Source organism: Pteropus vampyrus, unplaced genomic scaffold (assembly GCF_000151845.1).
Source record: "Pteropus vampyrus isolate Shadow unplaced genomic scaffold, Pvam_2.0 Scaffold39, whole genome shotgun sequence".
Taxonomy (NCBI): domain Eukaryota; kingdom Metazoa; phylum Chordata; class Mammalia; order Chiroptera; family Pteropodidae; genus Pteropus; species Pteropus vampyrus.
This window is the reverse complement of record NW_011888820.1, coordinates 9,915,887-9,926,371: the sequence shown is the minus strand read 5'-3', so window position 1 is coordinate 9,926,371 and position 10,485 is coordinate 9,915,887. Positions and strand designations below refer to the sequence as shown.

The 10,485-nt window shown below is 36.2% G+C and overlaps 1 protein-coding gene and 1 pseudogene across 1 annotated transcript in view; both read right to left on the bottom strand.

Annotated features, from left to right (window-relative positions):
• Window positions 1–5,298, bottom strand: part of MEGF10 (multiple EGF like domains 10) — a 165,231-nt gene extending 159,933 nt beyond the window's left edge. Inside the window, exons 1-2 of the mRNA XM_011358336.2 lie at window positions 5,255–5,298; window positions 3,896–4,025 (exon numbers count right to left, since the gene is read on the bottom strand). Coding sequence (XP_011356638.2) covers window positions 3,896–3,949 — 54 coding nt within the window. The 5' untranslated portion in view covers window positions 3,950–4,025; window positions 5,255–5,298. The remainder of the gene's footprint in view (window positions 1–3,895; window positions 4,026–5,254) is intronic.
• On the bottom strand, window positions 464–960 carry LOC105290886 (annotated as a pseudogene).
• Window positions 5,299–10,485: the final 5,187 nt, after the last annotated feature.

The following is a 10,485-nucleotide window of genomic DNA, read 5'->3' as shown; positions in this document are numbered from 1 at the left end:
ATGGTGACCATCAAAGATATTTACCACCTTTTCATGTGCTTGCATGCCATTTGTTCTTTGATGACGTACCCAATTTTTTTTGCCCAATTTTTAATCAGGTCATTTATATTCTTGTTTTTGGTTTGCAGTTCTTTATATATTTTGAATACCAGACATTTGTCAGATATGTGTATAGCAAATATAGTCTTCTAGTCTGTCTCTTGCCTTTCCATTATTTTTTTACTAGGCAAAGAGTTTTATTAACCTTTGTTTTCAAACTTTATTTCTAGGCTTCATCACCTTAATTCACTGCAAAAGATAATTTATGTATAAGCAAAAACTGAAAAGAGCTGCCGTGTCCAAGGGGCTTGGGCTTAAAAATATTAGATTGAGATTTTTATTGTTATCTATGAACAAAATTTTAAAAAGCAGTCATAATATAAAATAGCAGCTCCCGGTAACTTCGAGTTTTATCTTGTTCAGAAGTTGACTCAATTCAGTTTGCTTCAGTCTTGGAAGCCTCATTAAAATTCTCCATAAGATCTGGAACTTCATCATCATCGTCATCTCCAGTAGCAAGTGGTGCTTTTCCACCCACAGATTGTTTGGGCAGAGCTTCAGCCAGTCTCCTTAAACTAGTCAGACTGTGCACCAAGCTGGTTTAAGATGCTGGGTAACATTTCTGTCAGCTGTTTTATCTCAGCATGGCCTATAATGGTGAAAGTGTTTACTGCCAGAGATGCCCAGACTTTGGGGTTGTTAAAGTGAATCACTGTTCTCTGGTTTGTGAATGTAATCACCTCTTCAATATCAGAAATATTGTTTACTCCAACTTCTTTAAGGAGAACTGAAGTTTTTATCATTTGCTGTAGCTGTTCTGTGAACCACCTTCTTCTTTCTGTGAGCAGTTCCTTTCCCACCAATGCGCACTTGTGCCTGCAGTTTGATGAAGTTCTCCTGGTTCATGATAGTTTCTTTCATCTTTACAGGGCTGGGTGGGGTAGGACTAAGGTTGGCACTCGGGGGGTCTTGGGCAGACCAGCTGAAATTAAGCGTACACATGGGGCCGCAGGATGGCACCTAGAGGCCCAATTTCTTAATGTCATCTTTAAAACAGCAGGGTTTTTTTTTTTTTGATGATGTCTGATTTATCAATTTTTTCTTTTATAGTTGTGGTCTTTAGGTTTTATCTAAGAAATCTTTGCTTATCTCAAGGACATGAAGATTTTCTCCTATGCTTCTTCCAGAATTTTATAGTTTTACTGTTATGTTTAGGTCTGTGATCCATGTGGAGTTAATTTTTGTGTCTGGTATGAGGTAAAGGCTGAAGTCCATTGTTTTTTATATAGATATTCAGTTGTTTCAGCATAATTTGTTGATGAAATTATCTTTTCTCTGTTGAATAACACAGCACTTTTACTGAAAATAAATTGGCCATGTGAGAATGTGTCTATTTCTAAAGTCATTATCTTTTCATTTGATCTACATTTCTATTCTTATGCCAATACCATGCTGTCTGGATGACTGTAGCTTTATAGTAGACTTCTGCTTAGGAATAATAAATTTTTGAGCTTTATGCCTTTTTCGAAATTTGTTTAGCTCTTCAAGATTTGTTGTTTTAATCTCCTAAATGAACTTCAGAATTAGCTTGTCAATGTTTTAAAAACTCACTTTGGAATTTTGATTGAGAATGCCTTAAATATATTGATAACTTCAAGGAAATTGACATGTTAACAGCACTGAATGCTCCAATCTACAAACACATTGTATCTCTCCATTAATTTAGGTCTTCTTTAACGTCTCTCAGCAATATTTTATAGTTTTCAGCATAACCAGATTTTCATGTTTTTTAAAAAATCTCTAAATACTGCAGCCCTCTTAGGCAAGAAACTAGTGCCTCGAAGGTCTTCTGCTTACATCATCACTCCAAAGCCTCCTGCCCACACTCGCAGTCAATTTCCTCTTTAGTCCCACAATCATGGCTTGCCTGCAGTCCAGTGGTTTCCCATTGAGTCTCTGCACCCTCTACAACTCCCGGCACCGCTTGCCTGTGAACTGGAGGGTAGCTGCTAAGCTACTGTTCTCTCTATGGGCCCCTGTGTGGCTCATCTGTGGTCCAGAGAGTTCCCACAGAGTTACTACTCTCTCTCTGCCTCCTAGCATTATCTGTTACTAATGAGCAATGTTTTGCCTGCCCTCCTAATGGCTTAGAGACTTCAGAGCAACTCCAGCCTGGGCAAACCAGCTAACTTCTTTGCTGTTCAGGAGACTAAACTATATCTTCTTCAATGTGATCTGAACCCCTTAAAATTTTTTCTTTCTTGAGTACTTTCTCAGCCCTGGAGTATCATACAGAATTGTCATATCTTATGGTCATGTTTTACCAGAGTTAATAATTCTTTATATTAAAACATCCCCGTTTAACCTACTATGTGGTTCCTATCTCCTAACTAGACCCAGACTAATACACTATAATAAAGCATGACCTTTCTGGGATCTCCATTGAATGTCCCCAGGTATTCATTGAAGACTATTCAGTCTTCACTCTGTTTATCAGTCCTGCAAAGACTCTGGGAATTGATCAGTTTACAGCTTCCTGATTGGTTTGTATGTGGTATTGTACAGTTTCACCTTTTTCATTATGGCTTATAATTCAGCAACAGAAGGACCCTATGCAAATCTCTGGAGGTCTTTCCTTGTGTAATGATCTCCTCTTCAGTTTACTGCCTTCCAAATTCCAGCCCCCTCACCTTTCCTGAATTCCAAAGTCTGTCTTTCTTGTACTTCCTTGCACTATGGTACAGGGAGTAACTCTAATCAGAAAGCCAGAGTGATTCTAGGATTCACCTCATTTGCTTACCTTTTCTCAGGGTTCACAGTCCTTTTCCTCAGTGCCTGAAAAATGTTGTTTCATATATTTTGTCCAATTTTTAGTTGTTTAGGGCAGGAACATAAGTCATTCCTTCATGGCCAGAAAAGGAATAAGAGTTTGATTTTTTTTTTTTTAGGAGCTACTTTTTTAACAAATTCCTTCACATTTTTCGGTATGGTTTTATTTATTTTGATTGAGTTAGATAGACTTGGTTTTTTTGCTTTCATCCAAAGAACTCCAGATAATACACATGTGGTACCCAAATGAACACGTGAAGCATTGTAGATAATGCCTGAATAGCTTGGTTAACAGTGAGACTTTTACTGCCTTTATTCTGAATACTATAAGCAATATTCATATAATATAAGATTAAATGGGTCTTTTTGTTATTGTTGGTAACTATACTATTCTGTTAGCATAGAATCTACTTAAACTCCAAATTATTTTTCATATTTGCTATTAAGCCTGACTTTTAAAATGTCATCTATACGGTTAGTTGGTATTTTCATTGTAATTTTTATAGGACTATTCATTTACCTCTATAAATTCCATTTTTCTATATGTGATCCATTTTAGAACTTGTTGAGATGTTGGTAGAGTTTAATTCTTGTCTTAGTATATTAGCTAGCTAATGCAAAATCAAGATATCTGAAATTTGATCAGCAGGCCACAATATTCTTGAGCAAATACTTGTTAAACATGTGGAAGTAGGTAAAAGTCAAAGGCATATTCTAACAAAGAGTTCATTTTCCATTTATATTTTTTCACATCCTGTAGTAAGGTCATCCAGCCACTTATAATTACAGCTCTATTACATCTAGTCCGCTTTCTCTATCTCAGCTACAAGGATTTCATGGAATTTTTTTTCAGTTACCTTATAAATCCAGATATCTTCTCATTCCTTCAATTTACCTGTCTGGTAATATTTCCGATAAAGGAAATCAAGTCAACCTAGCAACCTAAGACAAGTAGAAAAGGGATCTCATCGCACTGAGCTGTGCCATGAGAAGGGTAACATGAGCAAAGTTAAACTATTCCTCTTACCTTCTCCAGTGCTTGGATTATTTTTGCTCCATTAGTGTGCTGGAACTTTTCCATTAGACTCCTGGACTTCCCAAAGGCTCTCTCATCCGTGCGTGATCATCTAAGTCGATGTCTCCATAGGCTCTTGAACCTTGCCAAGAGGGATTAAATTGCTTCACAGGCCACATTTGGTCCAAAGCCATGACCGAGGTCTGTACATCTATTTTCCCAGCTGACACACAGGTGGGAAAGACACCTTCTGGATCATTTGGCCATCTGGTCCCAGACCCCACTGCTGTCCATGAATTGATGCCAAATTGTTGTTGTTGAAGAGGGGGATGTGACAAGGGCTATTTTATTGGGCCATCTTGCTTACATTACTCTCTCCAAATTTTTTTTTTACTGTAAAAGAATTTACCACAGTAAAAAGTATATTTTCATCATGACCAAATTCATACCTTCATATGTATATAATTGAACAAGTTTCATTAAACAACACACGTATATCACGTCCTCTGATTTTTTCTATTCTAGTGCTTCTCAAACTTCAATGTGCATGTTAAAAACCTAGGGATTTTGGTAATGTATGATTCTGATTCAGTATTTGGGATGGGGCCTTCATTGTAACAAACTCCTAGGTGGATGTTTCTATCTCTCGGAATGCACCTTGAGTTGCTAAGTTCTATTCTTTTTCATTTTACTTAAATGTTAAATTACTTTTATGGCTCTCAAATGTATCTGGACTGTCAGTTTGTAAAAGCAGTACTGATATATTTCCTGGCGTAACACTATGTTTGGAGAAGCTCCTGAACCGATAACATGCCTATGTAGGATATTCTTGTAAAAGAATACCTGTGGAAGATATCACATTTGAAAGTGGTTCAATAGGAAAGAAGCTTCATAGAACATGAGAGAAGTGAAGAAATTAATATCTTCCTGACATTGTTTTTTAAAAGGTAACATTTGACTCAATAAATAAGTCTATTCCAATTTGGAATAAATATATCTAAGTAGTCTGCATATTAAAGACTCTGATAACTGTGTGTGAAAAGAAAATTGACCATTGCAATGATACGAGTATCAGGAAAAAAAATTTCCTGCAGCATGATCTCCTTTTGTCTGCAATATCAGTGCTTACTGTGTCGATCAAGGTTCTTGTTTTCAAGTAACAACCAACTGACTAAGTTAATAAAAAACAAAACTGGGGGAGAGCACTATAGAGGGACTCCAAAAGAGATGGGAAGCTGTGGGACCTAAGTTGAAAACTTAGAAGGAACCCCTCTAGAGGACTGGGAAGGAAGATTAATGCTAAAGACTCAGAGAGAAACAGCCTAGTCATGCTGTCTCCACAGAGATTAATGAACTTGAACCATTTCTTACCTTAGTCCTCTTATCATGTTCTCAAGATCAAAGTCATAAGAGAGAGCATCCATTTGGCTGAACTTGGGTTTGGCATTCCCTCTTGCCAGTCCTGGGACAACAGGAAGTAACTGGCCCTTCAAATTTTCATGGGGGAGCAGGTGCCTGACATATTATCCCTCCAGGAGCATGGAAAAGTGGTATCTGACAGAGTTTTTACAACACTTTCAAATTTGCTTTAAACTGCAACAGGAAAATGAGGCAGTAATTATTAAGGAATGTAAGATCAAAGGACAGTTTTCTCAGGTGGGGGGAATTACTATGATTCTGCATCTTGTTGGGAATGACCCAGTAGACAGCCACCGTGGGTGGGAAAGTGGCTCACTGTCACTTCTAGCACCATTTCTGAGAGTTCCCGGCTATTTTAGCCACCATCTATTGCCAGAACTCTATCTTGCAAAACTAACTCTACACCCATTAAACAACAACTCTCCGCCTCTCTTTTCCCCGAGCCCCTGGCAACCACCATGTTACTTTCTCTCTCTATGAATGTGAGTACTCTGGGTACCTTATGTAAGTAGAATCATACAATATTTGTGTTTTTGTGACTGGCTTATTTCATTTACCATAATGTCATTAAGGTTCATCCATGTTGTAGGATGTGTCATAATCTCCTTCCTTTTAAAGGCTGAGTAATATTGCAGTGTATGTATATACCATATTTTGTTAACCATTTATCTGTGGATGGACACTGGATTGCCTTTTGAGTCTTGAGAATAATGCTACTATGAACACGGGTTTACAAATATCTCTTAGAGACCCTGCTTTCCATTCTTTGGGATAAATACCCAAAAGTGGAATTGCTAGATCATATGGTAATTTTATTTTAAATTTTTCTAAGAATGGCCACACTTTTTCCACGCGACTGCATCACTTTACATTCCTACCAACAGTGCACAATGGTTCCAATTTCTTCACATCCTACCAACATTTGTTATTTTCCTTTTATTTTTTTATTTATTTTTTATGTTTGTATAGTGGCCATCCTAATAGGTGCAAGGTGGTACTTCACTGTGGTTTTGATTTGCATTTCCCTAATGATAAGTAATGTTCAGCACTTTTTCAAATGTTGTTGGTCATTTGTATATCTTCTTTGGAGAAATTTCAAGTCTTTGCCCATTTTTTTAATTGGGTTGTTTTTGTTGTTAAGTTGTAGTAGTTCTTTACATATTCTGCTGCCTTCTTGTTCACTCACTCCAGACACATTGGTCTCCTTTCTTTTCCTCAAAAACACCAGGCATGTTTTCCCCTTAGGGGCCTTCCCTCTGCCTGGAATGTGTGGCTTGCTCCCTTATCTCCTTCAAGTCTCATTCAAATTGTCCCTTCTTGGTGAGACTTCCTATCAGCCATGGTAACTCATCCCTGCCACTCAGCAAAACTAATCCTCCTTTAAAATGTTTGAAATGTTCTACTTTTTTTTTCCACATTGCTTTTCACCTTCTAATATCCTATATAATTTACTTATTATTTATGTGTATTATGTAATATCTGTCTTTCTCCCAATAGAATATAAGCTTCTAAAGGTCAGGGATCTTTGTCTATTTTGTTTACTGATATATTTCAAGCACCAAATGATATCCTTCTACACAGTAATTTCTCAACAATAGTGAATATATTTCAAACAAAAGTTTTATAACTCAGTAGAGGATCTTTTATTTTCCAATTGGAAATTATCTTTTCTAAGTAGAAAATTATTTTCAGAGTAGAGACTTCTGAACATGAATTTCTTTAATTCATTTAATACATTTGCCCAAACTACCAAATTGTACAAATACACTTTCAGTAGATTCATTCTTATCTCTCAGATTGAAATAATTGTCTCGCTCATGCTATAAAAGTAAAGAAAGAGAGGAGGAGATGGAGATAAAGAATTAATTAATCAAGCCTTTAAATTTTCTGAAAACCCAGGGAATTTTTATCAGCCAGCTTTTTCATTTGCCTAACATTACTCTCTGGAATATTAATATTATATCCTGAGATTTATAGCTTTATATAGCTATGATGTATTCACACAAGGAAGAGCAAGTGCCCTAAAAGAGTCTTTCCTTACATTTTTTGTATATTAATTCATTTTAGAGCCTTCATGTTCAGGAATATAATTCACAATAAAACAACGGAAGACGGTTTTACTAAAATGCAGCGCTTTGCAGCCTTTTTCATAGTACATTAAGAGGATAGTTCCGTTTATATGGTGTACTGGGGTAAACCAGGGAATTGGATACTGTGGCAAGGCTTCTCCAGTTCCCCAGCCCTGCTCAGCTACTCCTAGCCACATCTAGGGCTGGTTGACCCACTAATTGAGAAGCTCTGCTAAATTAGATGATGTCATAAGAAGTTAATTCTTATCAATTGGTGAGTGAAACCAGTCCTCTATGACAAACGTGGTTTATAACTTCTAACTGCTTTCTTCACCAACTATTCTAAGAAAAATTTGTCCTACATAATCTACTTTTAACGTTTCAAGTTAACGAGCCTTTGAATTTTTAAAATAAACATTTGAATATTGTAAGGAAAGCTTCTCTCCCCTTCTGTTGGATTTCTCTGTTGACATCTAGCTTTAAAAATTCTTCTATCTCTTCTTTATTTTGCAGAGGCTGGAAGCCTGAAGAGTATGTTTCTTTGACACCCTAGCCAGCAGAGTTCTGGACACATTTTTAGACTTCGTTTTACAGATAAATTCATGTGATACTTGAAAAGCAGCAGGGAAGCCAAAGTCATTTCTCTTCTTTATCTGGCAGCGGTAGAAGGCATAGTATAGGCCTCCCAAATGGATTTCTGGAGGGGCTTCAATTTTCAATTTCCCCTGCCAATCTACCCATTGTGGAACCATAAATTACTAGAAGATGAACAGGAGCTTCCTGCATGTTCCTCATTCCTGCAGACAGAGGCTCTCTAACTTTCTGTGGTGGTGCACCTAAAAGTTGCTAGTGGTCCCCTGCCTTGCCTCCTTCAGCCCCTACAATGGCTCTGTAAGCATCTGAGCCCTTGTATTAAAACCTCTGTTTGAAAACACTAATAGTGCTTTAATGTTCTTATCTGAGCTGTGACTAAACACTCTTCTTAGGTAACAGACATAGAAACTCCACTTTCTGGTGTAAGACATATAACATACAACTTAAATTCTCTAAACATTTTTCCTATATATGTAATAGGATGTAATGGCTAACAGAAGGCTTGTCTGTTTACATCTCAACAGACTCCTATTCTTTAAATTTCCTATCAAACTACTAAAAAAGACAATGGTTTCTGCCAGTTATATTTTAGCAAAGAGTAAGCTAAAGAATATTAGACTTACAATGTTCTGTTTCTGTACTACCCAAAACACATGACCAGAAAATTAAAGTAATGTGTATCCCTAAATGAAAATTAAGGGCTCTTTCTAGAAAAAAAGAAATAGTGAATTTAGAGAAGAAAACAGCAAATATTCACTAGCATCTAACTACCTAAAAATGAAAGTGGTCTTTAGTTGCAACATCAAAACAAATTACAAATAAGTAAAAGATGTAAGTGTTAAAAGATATGATCCATTGAGAAGATATTCACCAATGATACATCTGATAATGGGTTAATATTCAAAATATATTTTAAAAAAACATACAATTTAATTCCAAAAAAAAAATCTGATTAAAAAAAGGGCAGAAGACATGAATAAACATTTCTCTGAAGAAGATATACAGATGACCGAGTACACATATGAAAAGATGCTCAACATCATTAATCATCAGAGAAATGCAAATTAAAATCATGAGATATCGCCTCACCCCTGTCAGAATGGCTATCATCAATAAATCAACAAGCAATAAGTGTTGTCGATAATGTGGAGAAAGGGGAATCCTCATGCACTGTTGATGGGATTGCAAATTGGTGCACCTACTATGGAAAATAGTATGGAGTTTCCTCAAAAAGTTAAAAATAGAACTACAATATGACCCAGCAATCCTACTTCTGGATATTTATCCGAAAAAATCCAAAACACTAATTCGAAAAGATACATGCACCCCTATGTTCGTTGCAGCATTATTTGCAATAGCCAAGATATGGAAGCAACCTAAGTGTCCATCAATAGAAAAATAGGTAAAGTGGTATATATATATATATTATCAAATTTCCTCATTTAAAAATTTTAACTGTTTCTGTTCAGACCAATATCAAACATTGCCTTTACTTTTTATTTCTCTTAAGCTCTTTAAAATCTAGAACAATACCCTCTACCCCAGCTTTTTTTGCCCGTGATATTGACTTTTTTAAGAGCTCAGATAATTTTCTTTATAGAAAATACCACATTCTGGACTATTTCTTCATAGGGATATTTAACATGACTTAAGATTGCTAGATTTCATTCCAAAAAAAAAAGAAGAAAACCTTGAGACAGACATCCAGAGCTGTTCAACAGAACTTTCTACAGTGACGGAAATGTTCCTATATCATCGCCATTCGTCATGATAGCCCTAGGCGTGTGGCTATTCAGCACTCAAAATGTAGCTAGTACCACTGAGGAACTGAATTTAATTTAATTTAACTAAAATTTTAAATAGCCACATGTGGCTAGTACCTACTGAATCATTTGTGTACCATGAAAAAAGGATGTAAAGTACCTAGATTCCTCCTGTACATACTAGGTATTTGATAAATGTTGGCTTTCCCCTCTATCAGATATATTTTTAAAAAGCATCTTATACAATATATTATCATATAGATTCAAATGAAGATGTATATTCGATCTTACAGTGTGATTAAGAACTTTTCAACAGAAGAGAAATAAAGGTCATCTGATGATCAGCATCAACTGCTATATTTATCTGGTTATACCCATGATATACATGGAAAAAAAATCTCAGAAATAGTCCAGTCATTCTGCAGTCTCTTTCTGCATTTTTAACATTTATACATAAGGCTTAAGAGCTAGAATTCACATTTTCTGAAATAGCTGGTCCTGCATGTTTACTCTTATTTCAAATTGCTTATAGTGTATAATTACTTAGATGAAGCCAGAACAATGAGATTTAGTCCTGAGACTTCTGTTCCAACTAAGAAAGAGGACCTCATTTCCCATGGGATTGAAGCTAGAAGGATTGAGAACCTACCTGATAGTATAACACAGGAAAAGTAGAACTGAGATATACTGAGAAGAGTTCCATTTGGCCCCTGGGTCCAACTATGCCTGCAGCAGATAGTGTTGAATGAGAAGGATC